Source organism: Cimex lectularius, unplaced genomic scaffold (assembly GCF_000648675.2).
Source record: "Cimex lectularius strain Harlan isolate CLEC.00 unplaced genomic scaffold, Clec_2.1 scaffold61, whole genome shotgun sequence".
NCBI classification, from domain to species: Eukaryota; Metazoa; Arthropoda; class Insecta; order Hemiptera; family Cimicidae; genus Cimex; species Cimex lectularius.
In genome coordinates, this window is record NW_019392650.1 from 1,733,937 (window position 1) to 1,747,286 (window position 13,350).

Here is a 13,350-nt window from a genome sequence, read left to right on the forward strand (position 1 = left end):
TCAATAATAATACTGGCCTGTATATTTTAATGAACATTTTTAAAATAATTTTCATAAGTCAGATTGGGCGCTGAACATTGTTATTATGGAGATTGTTAACACATGTAAATTTACTTTAACCTTTAATTTTGATGCATAAATATATGCTTAGGTAATTTGTTAAACATAACACAAAAAACAAAAGAAAACGAACCTGAATATTATTAATATCTTATGTCAGGAGAGAAAAAAATTAAGTAAAACACTTTCTCAAAATATATATATATAGAATATTAGCACCTAAAACATTACATACTTTTTCAAAATTTAAGTATTGAAATACTTTTCACGGATTAGCTTAAATAGAAAAATAGTTTATAAAACATTTGGAATGGTAGAAATAGGAAAATCTAATAAATGCCACTAAGAAAAAGAAAGAAAAAAAAGAAAAAGATTTAACGGACAAAAAATCCTTTAAAATTTTCAAAAAGTAAAAATCAGCTCTGATGATGCAAGATCCTCTGTTACTTTCTGAGTAAACTGTAAGGTGCTTTGATTCGTATTTTATAAGTCAATAGTCTGCTTAATTAAAAAAAAAATTATTCTCCTATAAATTATATTGATTTATATATAAAAAATAGAGGCCATTCCTTAGTCTATAATATAATAAACTTTTTAAAATAATCTGGAAGCATTGGTCCCGTCTAGTAAAGTTTTCAATCTAAATCACTGTTGTTTACTTATTCTGTTAAAACTTAATAAACAAAAACAATAAGAATTTGTCACCAACTGCCATACAAATGTAAAAATTGGTGATTCACAAGTTAACAAAATATAACTACTATTGTAAATTACCATTTAATTAAAAAATGCAATATTACAAAAACACTATATTCTATAAAAGGAAATAAATTAATTGACAATAAAAAGAAATATTGCCTTTAAAAAAATCTAAACTTCTAAATCAGTACAACATTCATAAAGCCACACAATATACAATTTTCCAACATTAAAACTCATCATGCCTTACAAGGGCTTCGCCAAAATCTGTTGCTTGGGAACCAACGAATAAATCGTATTTTTCAATGATCTCTTCTTTGGTGAGTTTTTTATCGTCGTTTCGATCAGCTTCATAGATCAAATGTTGCGCTTCAGCTTTGGCGTAATCGTAGTCTTCTGGGCCAATAATGCTTTTCACCTTAAAAAAATGCATGAACCGATGAATAAATATTTAAAAGAAAATAAACCAAGAAGAAATATTGAGTTAACCTCATCTCCGGTTATGTAACCATCGCCATCGGCATCACGGACTTTTTTAAAGTTTTCGATTTCTGTTTCCACCCATTGAGGTTTGAAGTCGTCTTCTCCTTGGTATAAATCACCTAGATTTGGGAAGATGATAGTGCTTATGTATATTTTTGAAACTTCTTTAGAGGCAAAATTGAATATAATGTTTATACATGCAGGTCAAAAACAATTGAAAATACTATATAATCGGAATTGTTTGGAATGTGCTGCAATTTATCTAACTTTCAGTTGATAACCACAGTAAAATCATGATTTGTAGGGACAAGGGAATTTGTGTTAATAATCAATTATATACATAACACAATATCTTCCAGGCAAGTCCATGCAATTGAGAGATGTACCCAGTTAGACAAGCAGACATCAAAGCACTAAGTTCAAATTAGCTCAATGATGGTGTTGAATTGCAAAACTGAACAAAAAAGATTAGTTATTCAGAAATCGTGAGATGCGGTCTGGTGTGATGTAGGTTTCAGAAAAACATTTTCTTTATTGAGCCAACGTTTCGATCTTTATTGAGATAATCTTAACATAGCACAACAAAGCATCACATTCCACACATCAAATATTTTTCACATAGTCTAATTTCCCAACGATTTAGCTTTCCTTTTCCTATCTATCCCTTTCTATATAATCCTGAAAGGATAATCTGGCCGAACCATTACCAATGTTTTTTCCCTTCGTCGGCTATTTTCATCTCAAAGAAGCCGACGCCTTATACAAAAATGTCTTTTCTATACCGACTTCTTTCCCCACACATATATAAACATAAAACAGCAATATCGTACTGGCACTTTCAACACGATACGCAAGAATGGCACGATTACACAGAAGACAAACACTTTGAGTGAGTAGAAATACTTTGATTGAATATACAAAAATATTAAATTCATTAATTTCGTGGTCCGCTTGACCAATTAATATATTACAATTAATTAAGGCTTTTAGTTGAGATAAAAAAGGCAATGGACGAGTGGGATTCGAACCCACGATCTTCGGCTACATACGCCNTGTGCTGCAATTTATCTAACTTTCAGTTGATAACCACAGTAAAATCATGATTTGTAGGGACAAGGGAATTTGTGTTAATAATCAATTATATACATTCGGCCAATTATATATATTCGGTTCGGCCAGATTATCCTTTCAGGATTATATAGAAAGGGATAGATAGGAAAAGGAAAGCTAAATCGTTGGGAAATTAGACTATGTGAAAAATATTTGATGTGTGGAATGTGATGCTTTGTTGTGCTATGTTAAGATTATCTCAATAAAGATCGAAACGTTGGCACGATAAAGAAAATGTTTTTCTGAAACCTACATCACACCAGACCGCATGTCACGATTTCTGAATAATTATCGATTAACAGTCACTAATCACCACACATTTCTACACGGGAAAAAAGATAAGGCATAGAAAATAAAGTCACCTGTTGCTAGAATGTGGAAACAGTAGAATTCACTCATTGGACAATCTAAAAACCTTCTAGCAAATTTTGGAAGGAGAAAAGAACAGAATGCAACAAAGGAAGCAGGAAAAACTTAAAATCCTAACAGGAACGTGCAGACTGAATGGGCATCTGAAGGAGATGGGTGTAACCCAATACATGCAGATACTTCAAAGAAGCAGATAAAACACCAACACACCTACTAACAAACTGTGACACCATATTTGCCTGCAGGCGTTAGTGTTTTGGAACGTACAATATAGAAGAACTTCAACCACTGAAACTGGGCCTACCAATCAAGTTCCTTGATGAACTAGGCCTCATCAGTGTGCTATAAGCACAGAACGGGAGATACAATAGCTCTTAAAGGGCACAGTATACTACACACCTTGACTAACACATCTGTATCTATATTTACTACATTGTAACAAGTAAGATTTTTATGTTCTATTTACCTATGTATTCATCTAAAGATATTTTCCCATCTTTGTCTGAATCAAGATCTTCTACTGTTTCCTGGATAATAATCGATCTCATATGAGGGCTCTCTTCTGGATGCAGAAATGAGAAAAATTCATGTTTTGTTAATAATCCATCACCGTCTAAATCAGAAGCCGTCCACCTCCTCTTGTCTCTATTATAAAGCCCTTGGTATGTCAATTGATTGTCCTTTTTATTGAGCTCTTCATCAGTCATGTCTAGAAAAAACAATTTAAGAGTTAAAAAATATCATAAACAAAATAAAATATTGGTAAATTACCTTTCATAAAACCATACACTGATTCACTATATTCATCCCAACCCAATTTTTCAGCGCCTTGTGGGTTATGGTTGTTCCACATTCGATCTACATTATCCCTTATAAATTTCTCCTGGGTATACTTTATCCAATCCTTAAGTTCCTCTGTTGTTACAAAACCATCCTGATCCTTATCTATCTTGTCAACTATTAAACTAAAGAAAAAAATAGCAATAACAATAAGAAATTTTAATAAATAATAAGTTCACTACTGGGACAATAATTATAAAAATATAAATTACCCCAGTCTTTTTCTACTTTCTTCTGGTGATAAACTGTCGAAAGACTTAGCCTCTTCGCCTAAGAAGGCCTCATGGTCGTATTCAACATTATGAGCACCGTCTTTTTCAAAATGCTTAACTTTGTCCTAAAACACGATATTAACATAGCATTCAGATCTTAGTGTATAACTTGTAAAAAAAAGTAAATATCTTACTTCATGAAGATCATCTGGTGCTACAGAAGCAGCTGACCAGCATATGATAGGATACGATAGAAGAAATATATAGAAGAGTGTATGATTTTTGCTACCCATTTCTGAAAACAAAATTAAATACAAATAAAAAGAGGAGGCTTAATAAGTAAATTTTATGGACATTTTTATGGGGGGGGGGAGATTATTTGTAAGAATGTTGGGTTCAAATACAGGGCTGGTAGATTCGAAGCTAGTACCTTTACCCAACAGAGATGAGCGCTGTGTCAACCCTTTAACTGTTGCTGCCAAAGATGGCCCAATAAAATTTCTTAAACAATTATTTTAATTTCTTTTTAGACGAGCAGAAACTTGTGTGCTAATCAAAAACAAAACCTCAATTCCGTTAACAATGCTCCTTTTGAAAACCAATTTAATCGAGGGGTACCAATTTTTATATTAAATAATTGTAAATTCACACCTAATTTTTTTAAAACAGCTTTATGAAGGTTAATATTTCAGTAGTTTTATTGCACTGTTGACAAACTGAAATATAATATTCATATCATACGTTAAAAAGTTACTGATTATAATAACAAATATGTTAACTCCATTGTCCTAGTGTTTCCTGTAGGCGAACTACTTCGAGGAAAACCGTGTTAAAATTCTTAGTGCAAAAAATAACTTTAATTATTGTCAAATCTTTGAATAAATATCGAATGTAAAGATAATTGAGTTAACCGAATAAATTTCACTGTCGTTGACTGTTTTTATGAAGATAATACAGACTGATAAAATGAAATGAAAAAAAAAAATCTCAATTTTTTTGTTTATTTGCAACTGCATTAACATTTAAACCTAGCAAACAATCTATTTTCTTTAGAAGACAAAAATGTTACTCTAGCTCAATTGTCATATGTTAGAATAACACTTTTAAACTAGGTAAATGTTTCTTATTTTTATTTTAAGTTTGATTTAAGTAAGGTTTATTAAGTGTTAAGCTTTTACTTATCAAAAGTTAAGTTGTTGAATTTCAAGTTGTGAGTGATATTATGGAAGTTTGATTTCCTTTGTTCTGGTGATTCTCACTGTTATCTTGTGTCAGATGCAAGTCAGCACTTTTTTATCGTTCAGACATCTAGTAAACACTGAGAATGTGAATTAGATGCTGACAATACTATTAATAATCTCTCTCTATAATAAAAAGTATTTCAACTTAAAAATATATGTAGGTTTTTTTAAATATTGACAGGTAGTTTCTGGGCTTTTCTGTCTCACTCTCTCTGAGCATATCTCTTTCTACCTCTCTCATAAAAGAGGTCTCGTTTGTGATCTAAATTTGTGAGATTTTTTAAATAATACAATACTCATTCTCTCTCTCTCACACCTCTCATACACTTCTTCTTTCCTGACAGCGCATACGAACTATATATGAATAAGTCTGGCACATTACTCGTCCCATGATTGATTTCCCAAAATTTTCTTGAACCTCCAAAGGTCTCATTCTGTGTGTGAATTTGTCTATGAAATTATGAAGTCTAAGCAAAAATCTAAAATAGTATTAATTGATCAAAGAGTATGGGACTGCTGTTAGTCAGACAATCTGATACTCGTGGCCCCAAGAGACGACTTGAACAGGATGTTTGAGTTCAAGCAAAATTTCCAAATAAACTTAAGTATGAAACAAAAAATGGAAAAAGGGAGAAACCCTAATGTTACAAACGGCACCATCTGCTCATAGACTGATGGATCTAGAATGCAGGAAGGTACAGGCCAGGAGTATTCGGCCCTGGAACCAAATACTCAGAACCCATGGAAAATACAACCTTCCAAGCTGAGATCCAAAGGGGGTACCAATAATGGGTACAAAAACAAGAATATAGCTATCATGTCAGATAGCCAAGCAGCCATCGAAGTGCTAAGTTCAAACACCATTAACTCAAAGATGGTGCTGAATTGCAAAACTAAACTAAAGAGATTAGGTATGGAAAATAAATTCATCTTCTGCTGGATCCCAAGATACAGAATGCATCACAGGAAGCAGGAAAAAATTTCAAATCGTAACAAGACTCTGCAGACTGAATGGGCATGTGAAGAAGATTGGTATAACCTAATATGGTACGTGCAGATTCTGCAAAGAAGGAGCGGAGACACGAACACACCTACTAACAAACTGTGGCGTCACATTTGCCCACAGGTGGAAGTGTTTTAGAATGTACAACTTAGAAGAACCACAGAAACCAACTAATCTAGTTCCTTGATGACCTAGGACTCATCGGTGTGCTATAAGCACAGACTGGGGGATACAATAGCTCTAAAGGGCGCAGTATACATCTACATCTATATCTAGTCATACAATGAAAACAATTTTAAAGGTCTGTTTTAAAAATATATAATGAATATCAAATAAAAGAACAACAATCATCTTGCGGTCGTAGAGAGAAGAACTGGTGCTTTGGCTTCTCGCCATCTTCAATGATGGGGGATTTCTGACTAACAGACCAACTGTGCACAACGGCCATCACACCAAACCAGCGAGTACAATCAGACCAAAATGGTAACGACCATACTACCAAATGTCATAAATTAACTTATTAACAATGTAAAATGATAAAAATTTCACATTTCTGTTCGTAATAACTGATTTATTAAAGGCAACTCGGATTTACTATACAATCCAATTCATTGAAAGATTAAGAAACTGTATGGACCAGATAAGGGAGAACTTTTTTGGTTAGGTTTCCAACACCAGATTAGTTTTTAACGGTTTAATTTTAAATTGGACAATTTGGCTTGAAAATAAACACAAATGTTATCAGATAAGGTCAATGGTTTCTGAAAATAATAATAATTTTGGATAAAATTGTAGAAGCTTAAAAGTAAGCACTTGGGAAGTGTTTTTAGACGAGAGCTACAAACAAGAGAAAAAGATTATTTTTAATTTGATAAGAAGTTATGAAATAGCGAATTGATGTTAGTAGCTGTTTTGAAAAAAAATGCTTACTTCATAAAATTACAAATGATTCCTAGTGAAAAGCCGAGAGATTGAGAAAGGAAGAAAACTAGGAACCGGGCGGAGCGGAAGCCGACCAAAGACTGAGGTTTATCACTCTCCCAGATGTTATTTAACGATAAAATGCCCCCGGTTTTATCTTTTTTTTTTCGTTTTCCTTTCTGTCTTTCGGATTTCTTCCGCCGCTTTAGACGAAGACGAAACCGAATTCGCCAGATTTGGAAGTGTACTTGTCTTGTCAACAACCTACAACAGGTCGTAACCTGGCCACCGGTACATTCGGCCGACGTATCACCTGGTCGCCGGCGGCAAATTCGAAACGTCGGCCGACGAAATTTGAGCGGAAAATTTACGTGAATTTCACAACCGGTCGCCGCCTGAGAATGAGAAACTAGCCGATTCGACACTCTTTGGTCGCCGGCGGCAAATTCGAAACGCGGCCGACGAAATTTGAACAGAAAATTTACTTGAGTTTCACAACTGGTCGCCGGCGGAAAATTTGAAGCAACGGCCGACGAAATTTTAGCGGAAAATTTACCTGAATTTCACAACTGGTCGCTGTCTGAGAATGAGAAACCTGGCCGATTCGACACGCCCTGGTCGCTGGCTCGATCCGACTGAAAAAGCACTCGCGACGGGGGACCCATTTAACCCGGCCTTACACGACGCTCCATTTGCCCCTTACCGGCTTCCTATATTTTCTGTTTTATCTACATCTATATATAATATTTATTTCCCTCGACGCTCTTTTACGTTTCCCTTACGAAAAACGATTTTTCCGAGAAAAAAAGGGTCTTTAGTATTTATCCATTGGAAATAGCTTAGGCTAAGATTGGCGAGTGACCTGCTTCCGTTGCTATTAATCACAAAAAATCAAATGAGCCACAAAAGACTGGCGCCAAAGAATCGTCTTGCCAATTTTTGAAACCTTTTTATTTCTTAGTTTCTAATAATAATATGTTACATTCTCTCGTTTTATTTGCAATTTCTCTCTTTGACAGTATTTGACCAAATTCTGCGACTCTAAATCAAACCACTACATTCATTACTCCCTCTAACCATCTCTCACGCTCTCTGAGCATTTCTCTTTCTCCCTCTCTCTTACCTCTTGCTCTCTTTATCCATCTCTCACTCGCTCCCGCTCTTTGAGCATCTCTCTTTCTCCATTTCTCTTAACCCTCGCTCTTTCCATCTCTCACTCTCGCATCTCCTTTTTCTCTCACGGCCTCTCTCTTACCTCTTACTCCCTCTATCCGTCTCTAACTCGCTTCCGCTATTTGAGCATCCGCCTTTCTCCCTCTCTCTTACCTCTTACCCTCTCAAACTTTCTCTCACTTTCGCCACCCCTCTGGCTCGCTCTATCTTACTTTTAACACTCTCTAACCATCTCTTACTCTTTCTGAAAAACCCTTTTAACCCTTTTGCTCCCTCTCCCTTACTTGTAGTTCAATACAACCCTTGTTGTAGTTCAAATAAAAAAGTATACATCTCTCATTAATTATGTCTCATATACTTTACAGCATTGTAATTATGAGTAACACGAATTACGAATTAACCAAAAAAAAAAAAAAAGGTGTATTTTAATACACGTATAAGATTCATACTAAATTTAAAATTTTATGATAAAATTTATGACAAATATAAACCATCAGGCAACCTTAAATTGAAAGAAGTACGAACTTTATGCATTGGTACCTTAACAAACAAAATATTTAAATATAAAACTCCACAATATTTATATGAAAATTATAAACATTTTTATAATGTACATAATACTCGACACTCAATTCAGTTGTGAATTCCAAAACAAAAACATTTAGCAACTCTTTTTTTGCTAAAAAGCATTAGGACCATGGACAATATACCACCAGAAATAAAAAATCTAAAAAAATATTCAAAATTAAATTTAAATAAATATTATTTTTAAAATAGTGTTTTAAAATAGTAATCATCTCCTGTGGCTATCAATCTACATATAAGTTTTATATTATGTCTTCATATAAATTTTCAGAAGTCTTAGTTTATGTGTTTTTTTGGCTTTTGTTTTTAATTTAAATTAATATTTTTTTTCTCTCTCTCTCTACTAAATATTCCTTGATATAGACGTTCACTAATTCACTTGTTAAAGGGTTATTATATAATTATGTATTTTCACTTTTTAAATTTTTTTCTTTTATGTATCTCTTCAAGATTTTATGTTTATTCACATTTTTGTTTGTTTTTTAATTGTATTATTATAAGTTGAAATCTTTCATTGTTTATAACATAATTAAGTCAGATCAGATATACTGTGTATTAAAGCTAAAAATATGTACGTTCCATAGTCATTTTGTTTGTTTATTGTGTATTTATTTATTTTCGTAAAACCGAACTCGTTGACCTAAATCTGCGAGTATTATAAATAAGGCATTTTAAGTCAATTCTAACTCTCCCTCTCTCTAAGCATTTCTATGCCCCCTCTAGCCATCTCTCACACTCCCGCACCCTCAATCTCACCTTCTCAAACTCACTCTCTCTCTCTCTCTCTCTTATCTCTACTATCGCTCTCTCTTTTACCTATCTCTCCCTCCCCCCTCTCTTACTTTTAACTCTCTCTAACCATCTCACACACTCTCGCTCCCTTTCTCTTACCTCTTACTCTTTCAATCTCTCTCTCACTTTCGCCACCTCTCTCTTACTTCTAACTTTCTCTATCCAAACTCTAACTCTCTCGCTCTCTCTGTATATCTTACTCTGTCTCTCATTCTCTCCTACGTCTTACTGTCTTTATTAACCTCTTTCTGCTAGCTTCTGTGCGTCTCTCTTTCTCTTTTTCTCATGTATGAGTAAGCCTGGCATAATATCTCACAACAATATCTTAATAATCTCTCAATAATCACTCCTTCTCTCTCTCTCTCAAAATGTGATCTGTGTATCTTCTCTTAGCACACGAAAAGAAAAAAGAATCATTGCTTATTGTGTCTGTAAATGTGTAAATAGAAATGTTTTCAGGTGGGGTGAGTATGGCAATTCACTTTTGGAAAAGTATAAATACATTTAAAGCATTAAATTTGGGTATAATCAATTTTAGTGCCAAGAAAAAATACATCATCATCATTGTTATTCAGTAAGATTAATATTTTCGTTAACGCTCTTTAGCTTGGTCCTAATGAAACAATGACTTGGTGGATTTAATTTATACAAAATTATGTAAGAATGTCTTGCTAATTGCTAATAGTAATTCAGATATCGTGAGATGCGGTCGGGTGTGATGTAGGTTTCAGAAAAACATTTTCTTTATCGTGCCAACGTTTCGATCTTTTATTGAGATCATCTTCAGGGCNAAGACAAAAACTTTGAGCCCTGAAGATGATCTCAATAAAGATCGAAACGTTGGCACGATAAAGAAAATGTTTTTCTCAAACCTACATCACACCAAACCGCATCTCACGATATCTGAATTACTGTCGATTAACGGTCACTAATCTCTATACATTTCTAATTGCTAATCATTAAAGCGAATGAAAATAAGAGTTGTTACATACATTAAAAGTCGATAACACACATTGAAATGTAAGATTAGAGCAAGCTTAAGGAAATCAAACAAAAATTATGTGGGTTCTCGTATTCGACGGGAATGAAAGTGTATAGATGTTACATACATACGTGCGTCCCTGTTGGTGTGGCGAGATCTGAAAGCAAACTGTAAGAGATAAAACTTGTAGAAAAGAGTGCCACCCGTCACGATAACTGCATTTTAGTGCAAGCACTTTATTCCGCTTTGATTTTACGAGGGTTCCAGGACGTAAATAAATCTCCGCCCGTATCCGGAGCTGGCTTGGAAATATTTTGTGTCAGAAAATCCTAAACTGAGTGGTCGTGCGATTTAGAATTTTGCGGAGTGTCCTCCACAGTGGCCACCTCTGTATATTTTAAGTTTATGAGTGAACGTGGATTGTAGAGGCATAAAAGTCTTTTTAAAGCTTTTTTTATGCTTACAGGTGAGGGTAAAAAAACATAGTAAGGATAGCGACGCAATTCAAGAATTACAGCATTCATTTTGCATTCGTAACGTCTGGATGGTCAGTTTCATCAATATTCAAGCATTTTCTTTTCCTTTGTCCCTAAACAGGCTTTATTTTGCAAAATCACGGTCTTTTATTCTTCGGCGAAGAATAATTTGCTCGTTTAATCCTCTACCTTGAACTGCTTCTTGAACAAAAAACTATTATTATTAGTTACCTAGATAATGCGATAATCCAAAACAAAGAAATCCAGGGTACTTATTATGGTGAAAAACAAACGACACATAAGAGATTCTTTTATTATAACCATTAGGCAAAAGCTCCTGGACCTGGAGACTACAGGTAACCATAGTGGAAATAAGGACAATAGAGTTGATCTGCTGGTTAAGGAGGCGGCATGCTCCGGTACCACAAAAGCTATGATCATTGTTAATGACATCCTGGTCCATTTTAACAAGTTTGGAAAAAACTATATGGTAGGAAGAGCACATCTCATCAGCAAGGACCAAAGGAAAAGTGAACACGTCCACTCAACCGTCAATCTACCAGGTTTTGGTTCTTAGGATTACATGGACCAAGGAGGTTTTGCATATCAGGATCCGGCTTCGGCTGGGCTACGATTGTCTCCCACATCATAGACTAGGTCTTACATCAACGCCGACGGGTGATTGCAACTAAGAGGCAAGGGCTGATGCCGATCATGTGCTGCTACCCTGCCCTCTTCCCTCGGAGGTATGTCAACCCCGTTTTGCCAGGTCGATGACAGATGGTCGAATGCTTTTGCTTCTTACCCGACACAGTGTTCACCCCACATGCCAACAAATAGACCATATTTATTGAGGAATATTTACACTCTCCTATTCCCTACCTCCTAAAGCTTTTTCACCTTCTGATGATCATTCTGCCATAAAACATCTAAAATTAAAGAATGCTCCAGGTCAAGACCTTATTATTCCTAAAATCCTTCAACACATACCAGCAAAAGCCATCATATTCATTACATACCCATTTAATTGTTTTCTTTGTACAGCCTACTTCCCTATAGCATGGGAATACTAGTATGTCCGAATGTCCCCTAAACCAAAAAAACCGACTGCTGTACTGATGTACTGCTTCATATATGCAACAAGTCCTCAATCCATTTTGGGTAAAATTTTAGAAAAGCTTCTTGTGGTTGCTAAGTTATATTCTAGGTGTCACACCGCTTCAACAATGGTCTCGTCCTCTACTATGCAAGTAATCAGCGTGCAACAATCCTGGATATAAACAGGGGTGCTAACTGTTAATCTCAGTATTCAACGACGAAGTATCAGCCCTTCCTCGTTATTGATTGTACCGATTCCGTTGCATCGACCATCAGCTCATCAACATCGGTCCTGGACTTGGACCATCGACTCCATCCATAACACCGGCCCCTTTCAGGGCCGCCAAAACTCCCGGTCACTAAACTCCTATTAAAAATAATTCTTCCAATTCTAAATTCTCAAAATATAATTCCCGATCATAAATTTGGTTTTCGTATTTGCCATTATCCCTTCTCTCTTGAGTTGGGGAAGTACAGTTGTGAGGCCTTTCTTGGCGTCGGCCAAGCATTTGATAGGGTCTGGCACCCGGGCATGTTTTATAAACTTAAACTCTTCCTTCCCACGATTTATTATCTTATCCTGAAAACCTATCTAACAGCGGCTTCAGAGTGGGGTGCAGCAACGAGTTCTCGGAAGTCAAAAGTCCCCACAAGGGAGCATTCTTGGTCCCGTTCTTTATACCAAATGTACTGCTTACCTATGCACCCCAATATCATCATCGCCACAAGGAGTACAAGACTGAATGAAGAAAAATGTACTCGGTGTAGGTTCACATTTGAAAAACAGTCTTGATCTCCACTCACAACGAAGTGATACCGATTTTGACGCAAGTCTGACGTGGAATCCCCACATTTGACTTAAGAGACGACAACTTAAAGTAAGACTTGGACAACTACGAAGACTTCTAGGATTGAAATCTGTCTTGACCGTCAAAACTATACTAACCTTATACAAGATTTTACTGCGACCACTTTGCACAGTGGAAATGTTGGGTTCTGCCAGGCAACAGCACAAAATTGTCAAAGCGCTTTAGTACGTCACTAACCTTACTATCCACAACGAGTTGATCCGTTCCCGATTCCTAACGTTTCAAACCAACCTCTCAATCCATCCTTAGCCCTTGCCATACGGCTCGAGCCCTGTCTATTCATTCCTATCCCGAGAACCCACTGCATCGCCTTAATCGACGATGACCTCGAGACATCCTTAATCCACCACACTGAGTGCCAGCATCGGCTGGTTTCTCATGGCATGTGTTCTCCGGGTGCAGCGCTGAGTTTTGTGATCACATTGGTAATATGTATT

At 35.5% G+C, this 13,350-nt stretch overlaps 1 protein-coding gene across 4 annotated transcripts; it reads right to left on the reverse strand.

Moving 5' to 3' along the window:
* Nucleotides 1-832: 832 nt before the first annotated feature.
* On the reverse strand, nt 833-10,689 carry LOC106672711 (calumenin-B). Of its 4 annotated transcripts, none has more exons than XM_024230636.1 (7): nt 10,602-10,689; nt 3,968-4,068; nt 3,774-3,898; nt 3,493-3,686; nt 3,188-3,430; nt 1,249-1,361; nt 833-1,177 (listed from the first exon to the last, which is right to left on the reverse strand). In XM_024230636.1, the coding sequence occupies exons 2-7, from the start codon at nt 4,064-4,066 to the stop codon at nt 989-991; spliced, it is 963 nt and encodes a 320-aa protein (XP_024086404.1). In that variant the 5' UTR covers nt 4,067-4,068; nt 10,602-10,689; the 3' UTR covers nt 833-988. The 4 variants fall into 4 exon arrangements, with proteins under 4 accessions (XP_024086404.1, XP_014259854.1, XP_014259839.1 ...); XM_014404368.2 differs by lacking the exon at nt 10,602-10,689 and adding an exon at nt 7,495-7,586; XM_014404353.2 differs by lacking the exon at nt 10,602-10,689 and adding an exon at nt 6,948-7,218.
* Nucleotides 10,690-13,350: the final 2,661 nt, after the last annotated feature.